This window comes from Lontra canadensis, unplaced genomic scaffold (genome assembly GCF_010015895.1).
Source record: "Lontra canadensis isolate GAN:19392208 unplaced genomic scaffold, GSC_riverotter_1.0 scaffold113, whole genome shotgun sequence".
Taxonomy (NCBI): domain Eukaryota; kingdom Metazoa; phylum Chordata; class Mammalia; order Carnivora; family Mustelidae; genus Lontra; species Lontra canadensis.
In genome coordinates, this window is record NW_022631107.1 from 1,787,696 (window position 1) to 1,809,243 (window position 21,548).

General features: G+C 39.3%; 1 protein-coding gene across 1 annotated transcript in view; it reads left to right on the top strand.

The window, feature by feature from the left end:
- FANCC (FA complementation group C) overlaps positions 1-21,548 on the top strand; it is a 275,270-nt gene that overhangs the window by 84,598 nt on the left and 169,124 nt on the right. Inside the window, exons 2-4 of the mRNA XM_032840451.1 lie at positions 12,739-12,981; positions 14,916-15,000; positions 19,404-19,498. Coding sequence (XP_032696342.1) covers positions 12,817-12,981; positions 14,916-15,000; positions 19,404-19,498 — 345 coding nt within the window. The 5' untranslated portion in view covers positions 12,739-12,816. The remainder of the gene's footprint in view (positions 1-12,738; positions 12,982-14,915; positions 15,001-19,403; positions 19,499-21,548) is intronic.

The window sequence follows — 21,548 nt, forward strand, 5'->3', positions numbered from 1 at the left end:
TTTTGAAGCCATTGGAAAACTGCAGAGATACTCAGTACTCAAGGGGTTAACACTGGCATGAAAGGAAGTTCGAGTTCTGAACAGATTCTTTAGCAGCTTTTCACCCTCAGGGCATTGCCATTTCTTGAGAAGCTGGGAGAGACCAAGAACCTGCAGGAGGGGGGTCAGCGAAGTTAACAATGCTTTTGGCAATTTCACGGGGTTAGAGAGACGTGTAACGTTGGATTGCCATAGGAAAAGATTGTTATTCTTACTTCCTAAAACTGTAAGGCTTTATACGTCAAGAAACATCATAAAAGCAGGAGAGTGGATAAAATAGCAAAATCACTGTTTTTCATCCCCTAAAGGATCTAAAATGATCATCAGTTCAGAAGACCATTCAGGAAAGTGTTGATGGTGAACTTTATAATGGATGGATTAGGTTGGCAGTATGTGAAACAACTGATCAGTTTCCACATTATGGTACATAAGACAACCAGTGTGTGTCTTCTTGTTTGATTCAAAGCACACACCACTACAAATGAAGTATTCTTGGAAAAAGATTGACCCTGGACCTAAAAACTATAAATTGTGCTCTCAGTTTGTAGGCAATATAGGGGTTAGCAAAACATGCTAACTAACACCAGAGGAATGCAATCAGCCAAATGCACAAGTGTGAAGGATTCTATTAGTCGATACAGTAGATTCTATTAGCCTCTTCTACTGGTTGTTTTTTCAGGGGGTTAAATGATATGAAAATCAAAGGGTAATTATTAAAGATTAAGAGAGGCTTATTTTTATTTTATTTTATAACAGATTAAAGGAGAGATATCAGTATTGGCCCTATGCAATGTGTGGATCTTGTTTGGATACTAATTTAAACAACCCAACCTAAAGGATAATTTTAAAGAAATTTGAATATGGATGGGTTATTAGATGATTATTTCTGGATTTATTGGGTGTGAAAGATAGTGTAGTTAAGTTTTTTTTTTCTTTTCTTTTTTTGAGTCCTTAGAAAAAAGAGATATAGATCAAAGTATTTGGGGAAAAGTGGTATGATGTCTGTGATTTGTTTGAACTAATTAATAGGTACATAGGGGTTCTTTTGGCTGTTTTGTCTGCTTTTTGGTGTATTTAAAAATAGTCATTAAACAGGAAAAAAAAACATAAACAAAAATTCATTTGTACTACGAAGCCTGTGCCTTAAGTGAGGTTATTATAAGCTGTTCTCTCTGTTGGGTAGAAGTCGGCTGTTTATGAGTGGTATCAGATAAAGAGACGTAAACTCTATTTTATTTGCATAGCGTTCTTTTCTGTTAGCCTCATCTGTGAAACTACGTAACTCTCTCACTCTTAAAGAAGCACAACTTGATTCATAGTCTTAGTAAGACTGTATGGAATGGATGAAGGGCAGTTCTTCAGAGCAAAAGTGGGGTGCATTCATATTAAAGGAATAGGAAAAGGTTGCTAGGTGGGCGACTGCTTTGCACTTGCTGGTTACTCAGGACATTCAGACCTACTGCTGTCTACACAAAGAATTTTTTTTTTAAAGATTTTATTTATTTATTTGAAAGACAGATCACAAGCAGGCAGAGAGATAGGCAGAGGGAGAGGAAGGGAAGAAGGCTCCCCGCTGAGCAGAGAGCCGGAAGCAGGACCTGATCCCAGGACCCTGAGATCATGACCTGAGACGAACCACTGAGCCACCCAGGCGCCCCTACACAAAGAATTTTTAAAACACTTCAACTAACATAATTTAGCTTTCCCTTCAAAAAGGGAGATATCTGAAGTAATGCCTGGTTAATGCTTCTGGCTTCAGGCCCAAGATTTCTGGATAATGTCAGTTCCTCTGTGATAGTTGGCAAATTATAGACTTTAGAAAATTTATCTACTAATAATATACTCTATATATGCAGTAGTAGGAGCGGGAAAAATGAAAGGGAAGGGAATTTTTAAAAAATTATATGACACAGCAGGAAAGACATAGCATCCAAAAACCTCACTCATGCATTTTGCTCAAGAAGGCATAATTTGCACATGATGATAGAGTACTGCTGGGCACACCCAGCTCTGTGGCTTGGACAGTCAGTCCAGTCACTGAGGCCTGCTATTGGCTCTGCCCAGAATCCAGATCTTCCACACACACTTTAAACACCATTGGATCTGCTGGGACATATGTGCCAAGTGGCAGAGCACTTTAGCATGAATCAACTGTGCAGTGATTCTTGCTCTGGGTCCTACTCATATTTCTCACTGCCAGAAAATAGGTAGAAGCAGATAAATGGTCTAAAACCCATGTGAGTTTATGTTCATGAGTCCCAGAGATGTCAGCCAAATGTTTCGAAAAGATGCAAAAAAGGTGGATGGTAAAACCCATGTTTGTTTTCTGCACTTAACCAGCTATCTAGGTCTCCACATTGGAGGCAACCATTGGTACTAGTTTGTTGTTTATCCTTATTTTAAAGGGCATATCCTGACATGGTACAGATGCTTGGATCGCAAGAAATGTCCTGAAGTGGCAGGCCCTGTATATTCATGGGATTTATATCCCACCATCTGAAATACATGCAAGGCACCTGTGTCTTCTTAATCTCTTCTTAGTTCTGTCAGCCTGATAACTTCAATATGGTAGACTAGGGTAATACACTGTGTTCTGAGTTGATACCTCTAAAAGATTTTATTCATCCATTTGGTGAGAGGGAGAAGCAGGCTCCCTACTGAGCAAGGAGCCTAATGCGGACCTCAATCCCAGGACCCTGAGATCATGACCTGAGCTAAAGGCAGATGCTTAATCAACTGAGCCACCCAGGCACTCCAAAAATAAAATCTTAAAAAAAAAAAAAAATAGAGAGCTGGAAGGCTATACTTTGTTAAGGACATGATATAGGGTGGCCTTGGGATCTAGACTGAGTAAGTCTTTGAAATGACTTAGCTCCATCCTTATCTCATTCTATTCAAGATTCAGATTCCCAGCACAGGGTCTGGTTTGCCTAACTTGAATCATAATTTCACCTCTCACGGATGACACAAGGTGCCTTGATTAATAGGCTCACCAAGACTTGGGGAATGGAGGAGAAGTTCTTTCCTCAAGGGACAGTAAGGTGTTGTAGCCAAAAGAAGGGAGGAGGAATGCTCAACAGGCATAGTCAACAGATGCCCATTCCAGAGCGTTTGGATTAGGTCATCATTTCTCAGTAGGGGTGTCATTGGCCTTTGGGGGAAGGCCATTTTTCGTGCACTGCTGAACCGATGCATTGCAGTATGCTCAGCATCCCTGGCTCCTGGGCACTAAATGCCAGCAGCACTCCCACTGCTAAGCATCACAATCAGGTCACCCTTGTTTCCCAGTCATGACCATCTCCCCCCAGACAGGCTGTAGAACAGCCCCTCAGGACCGTGGCTGTATGATCCCTAAAGCTGTTTCCGTTTAAAACCATCAGATGTATTCCCATTGCTAAGCAAAAGGTTGTTTGTAATTTAGCTATAATAAAATGATGTTTTCTGTCTCTTCTACCAAAAAGGTCTTCGGTTTAGTGTCTCCAGATATCTAAAAAGGCCTCACCTAGAAATGTGTGAACAATGTAAGAAATTCATTAATTTGTTTCTTCGGTTTCTTTCTTCGTTTAGGGCACAGACTTTAGAGCTAGGCTCTGTGAATCAAATCCCACAACCTGTAGCTCTGCTATTTCCTAGCAGTTAATTCCTTTGGGCTTTTATGTAATCTTACTTTGGGGAATTATGTAATTTCTCTGTGCCTCTGTAAAATGAGGATAATGATAGTACCCATTTCATAGGGTTGCTTACAGGATTAAATTAGCTACTGTGTGTAAACCATTTAACATATTGTCAAGAGCATACTAAGGGTATGTGTGTATAAGCCATTACTGTATTTCTAAAATGGGATATTAATAAAATTTCACATAGATATACCTTAAAATTTTTTTTTTCTGGGAAAGTTACCTTTTAAAAAAGTTAAATTGCTATATCTGGAAAGGCATTTTTTATGGTGTTTAGCTTAGAACTATACTTTGAAAAATATCAGTGAATTATTCATTTCTTTAATATTTATTGTTTGCCAGGCATTTGTTAAATTCTACAAGACAGGGAATTTATATACGGGTAGAGGAAGCAGTAACTAAGTGAGCAAATAACTACTGATGGGATAAGAGGTGTGGAGGAAGGAGCAGAAAGCAGTAATTCAGGGAAGGGTTCCATGTGTTGGTGGAACGGATGAGAGGCCTGGACCAGATGGTATGCAGTGGAGGAGTGGTGGCATGGGAAAAGAGAGCAGGTACCAGAGCTAAGTTTTTGCAAGACTTCAAAGACTGCAGGAAGGAGCTAGGATCTTTTCTACAGGGAGTCAGGATTTCTTTCCCAGGAAGCTTTTGAAGTTGGGGGGAGGTTTTAAGCAGGAGTGCACTGGGTGTGATTCTCATTTGGGAAAGTTTTTTTTGTGGACTGTAGAGAAAGAATTGGAGAGGGATGGGTGGGAAGAAACGGATGGGAACGGGATGGGATGCAGCAGTGGAGTTAGAAAGAAGTGGATAAGTTGAATGAAATCATGCATTTTTATTTTAGGAGTAGAATTGACAGTTGGTGATGGCTTGGATAAGAAGGACAATGAAAGAAAGGGAGGATTCAGGGAGAAGGAATAAATTTTTGGTTATTATGTGCCATTCGACAGGATGCATGTATTTCCCCCATGATTAAACCTTTTTTTGCCCTCATGGTCCTACTTAAGATCAAATTTTTAGTACTATTTAAAAATTTCCACCTTCCTGCTCTAGTTTTTTTTTTTTTAATTTGCACTAATATAATATATATAATAACATCTAATATAAACCACTATCTGGTTTATATTAGATGTTATATCAGTATATATGAAACTATATCAGTTTGTAGTTGCTTTTTTTTTTTCCCTGAAACCACAGAAACCAACAGTGGTTAATTTAAGGGGGAAAAAAAGGATTTTGCAGAAAGCCCTGGGTAGTGGGGAGAATTAAAGAGCGAGCTGAGGGGCGCCTGGCTGGCTCAGTGGGTGGAACGTGCGACTCTTGATCTCAGCTCAGGGTTGTGAGTTCGAGCCCACAATGGGTATAGAGATTACTTAAAAATAAAATCTTTTTTTTTAAATGTATTTTTTATTTTATTTTTTATAAACACATATTTTTATCCCCAGGAGTACAGGTCTGTGAATCACCAGGTTTACACACTTCACAGCACTCACCATAGCACGGACCCTCCCCAATGTCCATAACACCATCCCCCTCTCCCAATCCCCCTCCACCCAGCAACCCTCAGTTTGTTTTGTGAGATTAAGAGTCACTTATGGTTTGTCTCCCTCCCAATCCCATCTTGTTTCATTTATTCTTCTCCTACTCCCTTAATCCCCCATGTTGCATCTCCACTTCCTCATATCAGGGAGATCATATGATAGTTCTCTTTCTCTGATTGACTTATTTCGCTAAGCATGATACCCTCTAGTTCCATCCACGTCATTGCAAATGGCAAGATTTCATTTCTTTTGATGGCTGCATAGTATTCCATTGTGTATATATACCACATCTTCTTTATCCATTCATCTGTTGATGGACATCTAGGTTCTTTCCATAGTTTGGCTACTGTGGACATTGCTGCTATAAACATTCAGGTGCACTGTGCCCTTTTGGATCACTACGTTTGTATCTTTAGGGTAAATACCCAGTATGCAATTGCTGGGTCATAGGGTAGTTCTATTTTCAACATTTTGAGGAACCTCCGTGCTGTTTTCCAGAGTGGTTGCACCAGCTTGCATTCCCACCAACAGTGTAGGAGGGTTCCCCTTTCTCTGCATTCTCGCCAGCATCTGTCATTTCCTGACTTGTTAATTTTAGCCGTTCTGACTGGTGTGAGGCGATATCTCATTGTGGTTTTGATTTGTATTTCCCTGATGCCGAGTGATGTGGAGCACTTTTTCATGTGTCTGTTGGCCATCTGGATGTCTTCTTTGCAGAAATGTCTGTTCATGTCTTCTGCCCATTTCTTGATTGGATTATTTGTTCTTTGGGTGTTGAGTTTGCTAAGTTCTTTATAGATTCTGGACACTAGCCCTTTATCTGATATGTCGTTTGCAAATATCTTCTCCCATTCTGTCAGTTGTCTTTTGGTTTTGTTAACTGTTTCCTTTGCTGTGCAAAAGCTTTTGATGTTGATGAAATCCCAATAGTTCATTTTTGCCCTTGCTTCCCTTGCCTTTGGTGATGTTCCTAGGAAGATGTTGCTGCGGCTGAGGTCGAAGAGGTTGCTGCCTGTGTTCTCCTCAAGGATTTTGATGGATTCTTTTCTCACATTGAGGTCCTTCATCCATTTTGAGTCTATTTTCGTGTGTGGTGTAAGGAAATGGTCCAATATCATTTTTCTGCATGTGGCTGTCCAATTTTGCCAACACTATTTATTGAAGAGGCTGTCTTTTTTCCATTGGACATTCTTTCCTGCTTTGCCGAAGATTAGTTGACCATAGAGTTGAGGGTCTATTTCTGGGCTCTCTATTCTGTTCCGTTGATCTATGTGTCTGTTTTTGTGCCAGTACCATGCTGTCTTGATGATGACAGCTTTGTAATAGAGCTTGAAGTCCGGAATTGTGATGCCACCAACTTTGGCTTTCTTTTTCAATATTCCTCTGGCTATTCGAGGTCTTTTCTGGTTCCATATAAATTTTAGGATTATTTGTTCCATTTCTTTGAAAAAAATGGATGGTACTTTGATAGGAATTGCATTAAATGTGTAGATTGCTTTAGGTAGCTTAGACATTTTCACAATATTTATTCCAATCCAGGAGCATGGAACATTTTTCCATTTCTTTGTGTCTTCCTCAATTTCTTTCATGAGTACTTTATAGTTTTCTGAGTATAGATTCTTAGCCTCTTTGGTTAGGTTTATTCCTAGGTATCTTATAGTTTTGGGTGCAATTGTAAATGGGATTGACTCCTTAATTTCTCTTTCTTCTGTCTTGTTGTTGGTGTAGAGAAATGCAACTGATTTCTGTGCATTGATTTTATATCCTGACACTTTACTGAATTCCTGTACAAGTTCTAGCAGTTCTGGAGTGGAGTCTTTTGGGTTTTCCACATATAGTATCATATCATCTGCGAAGAGTGATAGTTTGACTACTTCTTTGCCGATTTGGATGCCTTTAATTTCCTTTTGTTGTCTTGATTGCTGAGGCTAGGACTTCTAGTACTATGTTGAATAGCAGTGTGATAATGGACATCTCTTCCGTGTTCCTGACCTTAGCGGAAAAGCTTTCAGTTTTTATCCATTGAGAATGATATTTGCGGTGGGTTTTTCATAGATGGCTTTGATAATATTGAGGTATGTGCCCTCTATCCCTACACTTTGAAGAGTTTTGATCAGGAAGGTATGCTGTACTTTGTCAAATGCTTTTTCAGCATCTATTGAGAGTATCATATGGTTCTTGTTCTTTCTTTTATTAATGTGTTGTATCACATTGATTGATTTGCGGATGTTGAACCAACCTTGCAGCCCTGGAATAAATCCCACTTGGTAGTGGTGAATAATCCTTTTAATGTACTGTTGAATCTTATTGGCTAGTATTTTGGTGAGAATTTTTGCATCTGTGTTCATCAAGGATATTGGTCTGTAGTTCTCTTTTTTGATGGGATCCTTGTCTAGTTTTGGGATCAAGGTGATGCTGGCCTCATAAAATGAGTTTGGGAGTTTTCCTTCCATTTATAATTTTTGGAACAGTTTCAGGAGAATAGGAATTAGTTCTTCTTTAAATGTTTGGTAGAATTCCCCCGGGAAGCCGTCTGGCCCTGGGCTTTTGTTTGGAGATTTTTGATGACTGTTTCAATCTCCTTACTGGTTATGGGTCTGTTCAGGTTTTTTAGTTCTTCCTGGTTCAGTTGTGGTAGTTTATATGTCTCTAGGAATGCATCCATTTCTTCCAGATTGTCAAATTTGTTGGCGTAGAGTTGCTCATAGTATGTTCTTATAATTGTCTGTATTTCTTTGGTGTTAGTTGTGATCTCTTCTCTTTCATTCATGATTTTATTTATTTGGGTCCTTTCTCTTTTCTTTTTGATAAGTCTGGCCAGGGGTTTATCAATCTTATTAATTCTTTCAAAGAACCAGTTCCTAGTTTCGTTGATTTGTTGTATTGTTTTTTTGGATTCTATTTCATTGATTTCTGCTCTGATCTTTATGATTTCTCTTCTCCTGCTGGGTTTAGGGTTTCTTTCTTGTTCTTTCTCCAGCTCCTTTAGGTGTAGGGTAGGTTGTGTACCTGAGACCTTTCTTGTTTCTTGAGAAAGGCTTGTACCCCTATATATTTTCCTCTCAGGACTGCCTTTGTTGTGTCCCACAGATTTTGAACCGTTGTGTTTTCATTATCATTTGTTTCCATGAATTTTTTCAATTCTTCTTTAATTTCCTGGTTGACCCATTCATTCTTTAGAAGGATGCTGTTTAGTCTCCATGTATTTGGGTTCTTTCCAAATTTCCTCTTGTGATTGAGTTCTAGCTTCAGAGCATTGTGGTCTGAAAATATGCAGGGAATGATCCCAATCTTTTGATAACGGTTGAGACCTGATTTAGAACCGAGGATATGATCTATTATGGAGAATGTTCTATGTGCACTAGGGAAGAATGTGCATTCTCTTGCTTTGGGATGAAATGTTCTGAATGTATCTGTGATGTCCATCTGGTCCAGTGTGTCATTTAAGGCCTTTATTTCCTTGTTGATCTTTTGCTTGGATGATCTGTCCATTTCAGTGAGGGGAGTGTTAAAGTCCCCTACTATTATTGTATTATTGTTGATGTGTTTCTTTGATTTTGTTATTAATTGGTTTATATAGTTGGCTGCTCCCATGTTAGGGGCATAGATATTTAAAATTGTTAGATCTTCTTCTTGGACAGATCCTTTGAGTATGATATAGTGTCCTTCCTCATCTCTTATTATAGTCTTTGGCTTAAAATCTAATTGATCTGATATAAGGATTGCCACCCCTGCTTTCTTTTGATGTCCATTAGCATGGTAAATTCTTTTCCACCTCTCACTTTATTTTTATTTTTTATTTATTTATTTTTTAAGATTTTATTTATTTATTAGACACACAGAGAGAGAAATCACAAGTAGGCAGAGAGGCAGGCAGAGAGAAAGGGGGAAGCAGGCTCTCTCCTGAGCAGAAAGCCCGATGCGGGACTCGATTCCAGGACCCTGAGATCATGACCTGAGCCGAAGGCAGAGGCTTAACCCACTGAGCCACCCAGGCACCCACACTTCTCACTTTAAATCTGGAGGTGTCTTTGGGTCTAAAATGAGTTTCTTGTAGGCAACATATAGATGGGTTTTGTTTTTTTATCCATTCTGGTACCCTGTGTCTTTTGATTGGGGCATTTAGTCCATTAACAATCAGGGTAACTATTGAGAGAGATGAATTTAGTGCCATTGTATTGCCTGTAAGGTGACTGTTACTTTATATTGTCTCTGTTCCTTTCTGATCTATACTTTTAGGCTCTCTCTTTGCTTAGAGGACCCCTTTCAATATTTCCTGTAGAGCTGGTTTGGTGTTTGCAAATTCTTTCAGTTTTTGTTTGTCCTGGAAGCTTTTAATCTCTCCTTCTATTTTCAATGATAGCCTAGCTGGATATAGTATTCTTGGCTGCATGTTCTTCTCGTTTAGTGCTCTGAATAGATTATGCCAGCTCTTTCTGGCCTGCCAGGTCTCTGTGGATAAGTTTGCTGCCAATCTAATATTTTTACCATTGTATGTTACAGACTTCTTTTCCCGGGCTGCTTTCAGGATTTTCTCTTTGTCACTAAGACTTGTAAATTTTACTGTTAGGTGACGGGGTGTGGACCTATTCTTATTGATTTTGAGGGGGGTTCTCTGCACCTCCTGGATTTTGATGCTTGTTCCCTTTGCCATATTAGGGAAATTCTCTCCAATATACCTTCTGCTCCCCCCTCTCTTTCTTCTTCTTCTGGAATCCCAATTATTCTAATGTTGTTTCGTCTTATGGTGTCACTTATCTCTCGAATTCTGCCCTCGTGGTCCAGTAGCTGTTTGTCCCTCTTTTGCTCAGCTTCTTTATTCTCTGTCATTTGGTCTTCTATATCGCTAATTCTTTCTTCTGCCTCATTTATCCTATCAGTGAGAGCCTCCATTTTTTATTGCACCTCATTAATAGCTTTTTTGATTTCAACTTGGTTAGACTTTAGTTCTTTTATTTCTACAGGAAGGGCTTTTATATTTCCTGAGAGGGTTTCTCTAATATATTCCATGCCTTTTTCGAGTCCAGCTAGAACCTTGAGAATCGTCATTCTGAACTCTAGATCTTACATATTACCAATGTTTGTATTGATTAGGTCCCTAGCCTTCAGTACTGCCTCTTGTTCTTTTTTTGTGGTGAATTTTTCCGCCTTGTCATTTTGTCCAGGTAAGAGTATATGAAGGAGCAAGTAAAATATTAAAAGGGTGGCAAAGACCCCAGGAAAATACGCTTTAACCAAATCAGAAGAGATCCCAAATCATGGGGGGTAGAAAGGGGATAAAAAGAGGTTCAGAAAAAAAAAAAAACAATTAAAAAAAGAAAATGATAAAAGAAAGAATATAAAAAAGAAAAAAATATATACATATTAGATAAACTAGTTAAAAAACATTAAAAAAGAAAAGGGTAAAAGTTAAAAAAAAATTTGGCAGAAGAAGAGAAAAAAAATTGAAAAAGAAAAAAAAAATAAATTAACTGCAAGGCTAAAGAATCATGGGGAGAAAGCCTTGAGTTCCGTGCTTTGCTTTCTCCTCCTCTGGAATTTCACTGCTCTCCTTGGTATTGAAACTGTACTCCTCAGTAGGTGAACTTGGTTCTGGCTGGATTTCTCATTGATCTTCTGGGGGAGGGGCCTGTTGTAGTGATTCTCAAGTGTCTTTGCCCCAGGCCGAATTGCACCGCCCTTACCAGGGGCCGGGCTGAGTAATCCGCTCGGGTTCGCTCGGGTTCGCTTTCAGGAGCTTTTGTTCCCTGAGCGCTTTCCGTAGAGTTCCGGAGGACGGGAATGAAGATGGCGGCCTCCCAGTCTCCGGCCCAGAGGAGCCGAGAACCCGGGGCCCCAGTCCTCAGTGCGCCCTCAGAGAACAGCGCCCAATTACTTCCGTCACCCTGGCCTCCGGCCGCGCTCCAAGCTGACCGAGCCTGCGACCAGTTCAAGGTAACCCCGAGCTTAGAGCTCACTCCTCGGCTCTGTCTCTGTAGCCGGCTTCCCCGTTCTAATACCTGTAAGCTCTGCGACACTCCGACACCCCCAATCCTTCAGTGACCCCGCGGGATCTGAGGCCACGCTGACCCCGCGTGGGCTTCACCCCAGTTAAGCCTCTGGAGCGATGTCCCTCAGCAGAACACACTTTTAAGTCCTGATTTTGTGCTCCGTTGCTCCGCCGCTTGCCGGGAGCCGGCCCCTCCCCCGCAGTCTATCTTCCCGTGCTTTGGATTCACTTCTCCGCCAGTCCTACCTTTCAGAAAGTGGTTGATTTTCTGTTTCTAGAATTGCTGTTCTTCTTCTCTTCGATCTCCCGTTGGATTTGTAGGTGTTTGCAATCTTTAGATAAGCTATCTGGCTGATCTCCCGCTACCTGAAGTAGTCTCAGCTGCTACTTCTCCGCCATCTTGACTCCTCCCCTCCTGCTCTAGTATTGTGTACTGCAACCAAAGTGTATGACCGCCTTTAAGTATTTTGATTTTCTTCTTTAATAATGAAACCCCCTGTGTTGTTGTTTTTGGTACTTCATTGGGACCATTTTATCTGTTAATTATTGCTGCTGAACGTTTAAACTCACCTTTTGCAGAGCTGTCTTTTTTGAAATCATATAGCTGAGTATCATCCCTGTCCCAAGAAAGTCAGAGACCTTGTAAAATCCTGCACAGTTGAGAAGCAGCCCTCCCTCTTCTGCCCGGTGTGCTTCTTATGGGTGAGGATGGTGGGGGGACACCTGGGTTTATTTAGCCAAATCTACCTGAGGCCCATTCTCACTGCTCCACTCCCCAGTTCTTTCTAACATGTACTTCAGGTGTGGTAAGTCACGTTTATGGGCGATGTTCTGTCCTTTAGGACTAGTACACCTCCTCAGTAATTGCAGTTTTTCATATTTTACCAAAATATGATTTCTTCTTGTGAATTGAGATCAAGCATATATACTAGTCTTTAATTAAATAGGTTGCTCAAATTGATGCATGTGGAATGAATTATTTTGCTTTTTCCTAAAAAGTGAAGAGAGACTGGAAAGAAATTTCAGTAGACAGTAATGCATAGAGATTTTCTCGAACACCTTAATGAGAAGCCAGAAATGCATATAAAACATGAAAACTTCAAAAACATTTTTAGACACCGCCTATTATTAAACACCCGAGGATGTTTTTGATTTCCCATTACATTAAAATACCCAAATGAACTTCAGAACATTTAAAAATAGTTCAATGTTAAAAAGAAGATATAAAGTATTATCAGCTGTGTGCTTTCTGTGCATAATTAGCATGTGTCTGTGAAGGTATAATGACTTCTAGTGGAATATTACTCATGATAAAAGTTCAGATGGTGAGAATTGGAGCTACAGCTGGGTGACACGTTTTAAAATAATTCAAAAATGACTCCATCGAAGGCATTCTATTTTAGTCCCTTATATTCCCCCTTTCACTCATCAGTGGAATATGAAGTCACCAATAAAAATCCTTTAAAAAATGTTTCATTTTTCCCCTTTCTTCTAGGTTTGATGTGTGCTCACTGTTTCTTTCAGTGCTTGGCAGGCCGCTGTAAAGGTCCATCACCTTTTCCCTTTTTCCAAGATGGCTCAAGATTCAGTAGGCTTTTCTTCTGCTTATCAGTTTTGGATGCAGAAGCTTTCTGTGTGGGACCAGGCCTCTACTCTGGAAACCCGGCAAGAAACCTGCCTTCACCTGCCTCGATTTCAGGAGTTCCTGAGGCAGATGTATGAAGTCTTGAAAAAGATGGTAAGTGGTAGACCAAAATAACAAAGCTTTACTACGTTCAACTAAGCCTGAATGTTATCTAGGGTCAGGGCTTGTGGTATTGACCCAATATATTGTTGGGTTGGAAAGACAAATTATCCATAGGTAATACAGACAGGGGGCTGTTTCCTGACCTCTTATTTCTTATGATTTCAATCTTCTCGATTAGTTACATTGTCGTATGGGACTTCCTGACCAGTAAGGTTGTTTTTTAAAAAAACACGATTTTGTGGGGCGCCTGGGTGGCTCAGTGGGTTAAAGCCTCTGCCTTCAGCTCAGGTCATGATCCCAGAGTCCTGGGATCGAGCCCTGCATCGGGCTCTCTGCTCAGCATTTCCTCCTCTCTCTCTGCCTGCTTTTCTGCCTACTTGTGATCTCTGTCTGTCAAATAAATAGAATCTTAAAAAACAAACAAAAAAAACACAAGATTTTGACACTTGTTGTCAGGTAATAATTGGGATTCTTTTAAAGGCCTTTGCATTTTTTAAATATTGAAGAGTTTTCCAAAGTGCTTACCACCCCCCCCCACCTTTTTTTTAAGAGAGGGAGAAAAGATGGGGAGAGGAAGAGAGAAAATCTTAAGCAGGCTCCATGCCCAGGGTGAAGCGCAACGTTGGGCTTGACCTCACAACCCTGAAATCATGACCTGAGCCAAAATCAGTAGAACACTTAACTGACTGAGCCACCCAGGCACCCCAGTGCTTACCCTTTCTTTAATGCTATCCTAAGGTTGGTTCTACCATGAGACGGTAAATAATAAGATCTCTTCTTTTGAATATTTCAAGTGGTCTTTTCTGGTGAATATTAAGATTTTGAGTGTCTTCACTGCTGTTGTATAATGTGTTCAAATTTGATTTTTTTTTTGACATTACTCATTTTTACTACAATGGATATTTTTATGAGTTAACATGCTTTTATATTATGAAAATATTATTGGTTTTATAGTTTCTAAATTCAAAATGAAAAGTGAAATTTTCATTTAACATAGATGTTCTTTTGTTATAACAAATAGAACAAAGGAAAACTTCCCTTAAAAAAGCAAGTCAGAAATTTGAAGAATTATTCATGTTGACGATATGAGTTCATGTGTTTTAGCAACTAGAAGGAAAGATAGAGTCTGCATGAGCAACTGACACTACCTTTTAAAATTGTTTTTCTATAATTGGATTTCTGCAGCTTGGCTTTAAATTGGTCCCAGAAAGTCTAGGATTGGCCTTGATGCTAAGACAAATGTGAAGAATTTATTGGTGCAGCAGCTTACATTTCAGCTTATGTACATGTTACCTCATTTAGGTCTAATTTTTGAACTTTTTTGAAAGGTAAAGAAGTGGGAAGAGGGCCAGTTGTACATGCTACAATAGCATGTAGATTGTTTAATCTTAAGCTGTTTTCTATTTGGTTGATCTGGTCTCAGATTGTTGTAGAGTAAGTATGATGTCATTTCGCATTTAGTAACCAAAATAGTCATAAACAGAGATGTATATCTTTATGCTTTAGCTGCTTTTGTTTCTTTTTACAAGTTCTAGAGTTCTTGTTCTCCCAAGCCTTCTTTGAAATAGCCCTACTAAAGTTGAGTTAGGAACCTTTCTTATGGTGGAGTAAAAAAAAACCCACAATATTTTATTCACTGCTATACATTCTTTTATATTTTTAAATAAATTGGCCTTTCCTAAGTATAAATAAAATAAAGGTAGTTTTATAACAAGCTTGATTTTATGTAAATGTGCTGTACATCTTCAAGTATTGGTGGTATGGTTTAAGGATGAAGTAAGGTGGTTACTTGTTAAATTTTATTTGAAATTCCCACTTTTCTGAAATATACTAAATATTCAGACTCCTTCAACCTATAGTATCAGTTTAACTCTCTAAATTGTGTGGTGTCCTTTTATTGACCAAAACATATTTTTCTTCTATAGGATTCAAATACGATCATTGAAAGGTTCCCCACAATTGGTCAACTCTTGGCAAAAACTTGCTGGAATCCTTTTATCTTAGCATTTGGTAAGACTCCAAAGCCTGTCTTCTCAAAATACAAACTTCTAATAATAATTTTAATCTATGCATTGTTTAACAAAATACAGAGCTTCAAATGATAAATTTTGTCCCATTGTTTACAAAATATCTATTAAGATTTATTCATTGTTCCATTAGAAAGATGGCATCCTGGTCGCCTGGGTGACTCAATCAATTAAGCATCTGCTTTTGACTCAGGTCATTATCTCAGGGTCCTGGGATGGGGTTCCACATTGGGCTCTCTGCTCAGCGGCAAGTCTGAGAGTTTGCTTCTCCCTCTCCCTCTCCCTCTGTGCTCTCTTGCTTTCACTATCTCTCAAATAAATAAATGAAATCTTAAAAAAAAAAAAAAGACATTCTTTTCTTGTCCATATATGTTCACATAGATTATCTCACACATATGTACATTACTATATACACACACCTATACACATGCATATCAGTAAGAAAATAGAACTTGTGTTACAGAGTAGACTCTTCCAGATGATTATCAAACCTCATTTTTAATTCATTGTGAAATGGTTATAATAAAGAAATAATTTCTTGTTTCACAATTTCATGTTAACTCACATTCTCCCTTTTTCCATGCATAAAATCATTCTTCAGTGTCCTAATCCTCCCATGGCCCTGACGTTCTTTATGGATGACACTGTAGTTTTACCCAAGGTGAAGAGGAATTTGGGGACACTTTGGGGTAGATATTCCTTTCTTGACCTCCTGCATACCTGTCTAGTCTCATTTCCTGTCTAATCCTCCACAACCACACCACACACATGGTAGTCAGGTTGAGTTGAGTTACTAACAATGACTTGAAGGCACGTGATGTTAGGGCTTGTGACATGTGACTCCTTTGCCTGGAGCTCTGTTTTCATCTCCTGTCCTTTTAAACTTTCTTTGAAATAGTTTTGCTGGAGCTGAGTTAGGAACTTCTCTTAGTGCCCCCATAGCTGATCGCATCTCCCTGAATTTTAACTCTTACTGCACCGTTTTGTAATTATTGGTTTGCCTGTCTGATGTCCTGGAGGACTGAATACTTCTTGAGAGCAGGGACTGTGGTTTTACTTGTTTTTGTCGTTCCAGGGCCTAGCATAGGGGAGAGCAGGCACATCTGAAGGTGTACAGTTGAGGTTTATTGCCTTGACTTGACCGTATTTTTAGCTAGTATAATATTTGCTTGACAGTAGTTTTGCAGGATAGGTAATTATGGATTAGAGCAAAGAAATCACTTTCCCCATAATGTAAAACTAATAAAAGCTAGGATCCCACCCCTCTAAAGCCTGCATTGTTATAATTACTTGTCCTGAGGATCACACCGTCGTGGTTGAAGTGGCCCAGTTCTTGCTTTAAGACCAACCAGCCTCACATGAATATATATATTCACTGGACAGATACTTACTAAGCTTTTTTTTTTTTTTTTTTAAATGTGCGAAGCCTAGGAAGAATGGCTATGATTTCTCTCACTGGAAGCATCCAGTCACAGAGAAAAGAGACCCCAGCAGATAAGCCTGACTCAGAAATGGTTTGTGTTTATGGAGCTCTGAACAGGGAGCTGAGAGTTAAAGGAGAGTTTTTCATGGGAGGTCAAACTGGGGCTGACTCTTAGGGAACAGTAGATGAGATGGGACTTTCTGAGACAAGCCACCAGACTCGCTAGGTTTCAGATTCCTTATTTGTAAAAGCAGGAGACTGGACTGATTTCTCCCTATAGCCTTAAACTTGTATCTGTCTGTGATCTTTCCTTAGCACCTGTCCCCATTACACTGGCCCCCTCTGACAGCCAGAAACAAATCCTTCATCTCTTTTTGTTTCAGTGCCTCTGTTATGTTTTGAATTGCCTGTTAAATTTCAGCTTCCTGTTTGGTGTGCCTTGGGTTCTGAGCTTAGTGAAGACTGACAGGCAACAGAACTCCCGGGATGGGATGAATTAAGAATCTTGCCTGTGTTACTACTGTTGTTTTGCTAGTTGGGTACTTTTGGCCAGGAAATGGTCTTTTCTTATGGTTTTATAATATCAAAGTAACCTTAAATACAGGAAAGGTGACAGCTTCCATCAAAGAAAGAAGTTAAGTCTCTGATAATGCTAGGTGAGAATTGGATCAGAAATAAGGATAATAAAGAAGGAGGAAAGATTTGGAAATGAAAAGACACCATGAAGAGGAGGAAAAAAACAGATAATGGAAAGGGAGGGACTACCTTTTATTTCGGGGGTGTTCTCTACATAAGCTTACTGCTTTCACCTTGGAATTATGGCTGCCCTCAGGATTAAGCATAACAGCTATAACCTCACTATTTGGTATTTATTGCTATATAAAAATTTGCCCCCAAACTTGGCAGCTTAAAATAACAAATATTTATTGTCTTAAAAAAGTGCTACCTTCATACTTTTAAATTGTAGATTAAGGAATTTTAAAAAAATTTTGAAGAATTAATTTAGTTTTCATTTGGAATACTAGCTCAGGATACAAAAAAAAATACTAGGTGGCAAATATATGCTGGCATATTTTTTCCCCTTCCACTTATTTTTAGAATCCAAATTTTCATGAAGACCTGGTGGCAGTGACTCTGCATGATGAATCCCAGGTGTTTTCCCATCTCACTCAACTGGCCTGCAGGATGTCCACCCTGAATCTAGGAGCCTCAGAGAGGAACCTGACAGATGCCTTCTCCCCTGCAGTGAGTGTTGGTGGCACTCATGAATAACAAGTGATGGCTTACGGCTATAAATCCCTAAAACAAAATAAGCCCATTAGCAGTACATTTCAGTGCATTTCAGTCCATTTCGGTACATTGACCCTGGGCAAGGGAAGGCACCTCCTAAAGGCTGCGAGAGCATTTCTCTGGTTGCGCTTTGTTTTTGTTTTTGTTTGTTTTGAGGGACAATTTTGAAAAATTATATACTTGTTGAACTAAATGTGCAGATTCACTCAACACCTGGGGAAAATTTCCATCTTTTAGATAACTTAAGTTCCATAAAATACTATTTTCTTTCTTTTTCTCCTCCTCCCCTCCTCCTCCTGTCCCATCGGGTTGCTTTTTTTTCCTAACAGGGGAAGCCACTTGTGTAGTAAGCATATCATTGGATGTGTCTGACACTCTGTGACATGAAGATAGACTTTCTTCTAATATTTAAAGCACAGGAAGTGCAGTGGTCAAATTTCAAATCAGTGGCATTGGTTGAGCCTGAAGAATCCTAGGATCTTCAGAGGTTAAATGATGTGATTCATGAAATAAACCTGTAATAGGCAAGCTGGTAAGACATTTGAGCTCATTAAAAACTAGGAAAAAAATGAATGTCCCTCAAAATAATCCCTGATAAAGTTTGTCCAGAGATGTTATTAGGGGAGCAGAAACTTACGACGTTTATTGGGGAGAAAAGTAGGCTTAATAAACATTTACTATTAGTGTTCTTTAGTGTATGGTTGAAAATGCAGGGGTAGCATTTATATTTTATAAAAGGTTGTATTTTCCTTATTTCTTGTTGATATTTTCCTTATTTCTTGTCCCCATAGTTCTTAGAAATGTTGTGTTTCTTAGACCATAGAGGATGAGAGGGTAAGGGGTATCAGGTGATTCTACAGATAATTGGTTCCTGGTGCTGGCCTTCCTCAGCTGCCACTCCATGGCCTTTAGATGAAGGCCATGGTTGGTTGGCTCTCGTGTAGGTACTGATGTCTTCAGTTTTATGCATCATTCATGCTTCTCAGCTGTGTTTTAAAATCTCCAACTGGAATGGACTCTGTTACCAAACGAGGAAAAAGAAAATGGCTCACTGAGTAGATATTCTTGCCAAGTATAAGATTTCAAAGTTCAGCGTTTTCATCACATATTTGGTAAAGTTTTAAATTTTAAAGAATGAGGAACATGTAAGAGGCTTCTATTTTGTCCAAACCATTTAGAAAAACAGAATATGTTTTAAAACGATCCTTTTGTTAAATTTGTTTTTAACAAGTGAGGGTTTTTTGGGAAACTAGAAGATTAAAAGATTAAGACAGAAATCCTTACTACTGCCTATAACAGTTATATTGCCTTTAAAAGGTTGAAATTACTGTCAGTCTGAAATATGCTTTAAGAGAACTGATCTTGGGAAAAGTGCAGTCCTTTTAGTTGTTTCTTTCATTCTCTTTTGGCTTTAAAAATTATTGCTGTATGAGAAAGGGAATTAACCACACAAGGGCTAAGCATAAGTGATCCCAAACCACAAGAATAAAAAACCCCATGAAGTTAAGTTTCACAGATGGTCCTAGATGTTTGTTCCGTGAATTTAGTAGTTTGAGATTTTCCTAAAATATAATACATATATTTCCTTTAAATAGTGTTTAAATAATTTTTATACTGATTATCTTTTCTTCCTATTTGATAAAACCTACTTATTTTAGTTTTCCTTTTTGCAGATGAAAGCCAGAAAATTCTAATATGGTGCTTATGTTGTCTAATTAATAAAGAACCACAGAATTCTGAAGAATCGAAACTTAACTCCTGGACACGGGTAAGAGTAAATCTTGCCCTGTACTGCTTTGCATTGAATTGATTAAAAAGGTGCTTCCTTGACAGTCCAGTTCTGTGATGTTTTAGAACTTTCTCAAATACAGTCTTCGCTGTTCCGTTATCTTGCTGGGTGTAGTTATTCAAGAGATTTCATTTTTGCTTGATTGTGAGTTCCAGAAGATAGCAGTCTTTAGGGTGAACTTTTTCATACCTGGAAGACCTAATATTTGTGTGATTTTGAAAAGTTGCTTTCAGGTAATGTAAAGAATGTTCACTCTTTCCTTCTAGCATTTGCTATCCTTCAAAAAAATTGCTCTTTATCAAGCTAGTTTAAATACTTTCGTAATTTCTGTCTAAGTATTTCTCTCTCTCTCAGGATCTAATCTGTAGTAAAATGAAAATTCAGAAGTGCCCTGGGAGCTGCTGTCTTTATTTTATACCTGAAGTTGGTATCCAGGCCAGGGTGTTCAGACTAGCACCACAGAATAAATCGTTGGCGGCCGCTGCTCACAACACCACATCGCTTCCTTGGCTGTGCTGGACTGCATAGCTGACAGCGTCCTGCATCCCCCTGTCTCTTTCTGCTTTCTCTTGAAGGTCAGGCACAAGTTGGCGAATTCTGTAAGGCTGGGCTGTGGCTGCCCTCACCACCAGCATCTCGCCTGTTCTTTTCTCATACCCCCCACTGTCCTGCTGTAATAACCCCACGGACTAGCTGATGCCTGTCAGACTCCACTTAGTATGCATATGGTTCAGATTAGCTGCTTAGTATTATGAAATCACCCACCCAGATTAATGCATACAGTTTTGTCTATCCGTCTGACTGGTGATATCATTCCATTCACTGCTTTTTAACCATTCCTTTGTTTTATACAAAATTGCTGACAGAGCTGACAAAGACAGTGTTTATAGTTTTCTGTTAGATTTAAAAGCAGAATTGAAGGGACAGTAGAAGTGAAAAAGGGTTGGGTTGGGGAAGGAAAGGTGCAAACTTTAACTGGAAGGTAAATTACACTAAAGAGCTAAAGAAAGGAACTGGTAAGTAGAATCAGCGAAGAAAATGTCTGAAAAACAAAGCTATAGAAATAGAATAACATATATAGTCTTTAGTTTTTTTAATTGTCACTTTTGATGTTTTAATGATTACTTTGGATATATTTTTGTATTGGCTAGTTCATTAAGTCCTGAAATAGGCCACCCAATGAAGTGTTTTTAGGGTCATTGGGTCAACTTTCTTCATTTAAACACATGACTTTATTGGCCTATTTTAAAATTTCTAGCCTTGCATTTTATTCTGTGGATTTCTCTTATTTAATACTGCGTCCATTTATCAATAGGTACGTATAAAATATAGCACAGGAAAGTTAACTTAAAATCTTAACTCGTGCCATCAGGGAATTTATAGACTGGACAGACACAGGACACTCGCTCAGACTTGGGGCTTTGTAGATGTGTCCTACAGTAGGTGATATCACCAGCTGAGTTTGGAAGGGTGACTAGGAGGGCAGGGATAGAGCTTTAGGAAGGATATTCCTGTCAGCAGAAAGAGCACACCTAAAGATGGTGTTAAGAAAGCCAGTGCCTTTGCCTGGGTGGCTCAGTGGGTTAAGCCTCTGCCTTCAGTTCAGGTCATGATCTCAGGGTCCTGGGATCAAGTCCCGCGGGCTCTCTGCTCAGCGGGGAGCCTGCTTCCTCCTCTCCCTCTGCCTGCCTCTCTGCCTACTTGTGATCTCTCTCTCTGTGTCAAATAAATATCTAAAAAAAAAAAAAAAAAAAAAAAGCCAATGCCCCCTTCAGGGAACTGCAGGTACTCAGATAATGGTTGAGCTTGGGGTTTTGTAGGGCTGGTGGTGAAGCATGAAGCCTAATGTATAAGAATGCATAATGTATAAGAATGCATAAGAAGTGTTTGGGATGGCTGGGTGGCTCAGTCGATTAAGCATCTGCGGTCAGCTTAGCTCATGATCCGAGGGTGCTGGGATCGAGTCCGGCACTGGGATCCTTGCTCAGCAGGGAACCTACTTCTGCCTCTGCCTGCTGCTCTCTCTGCT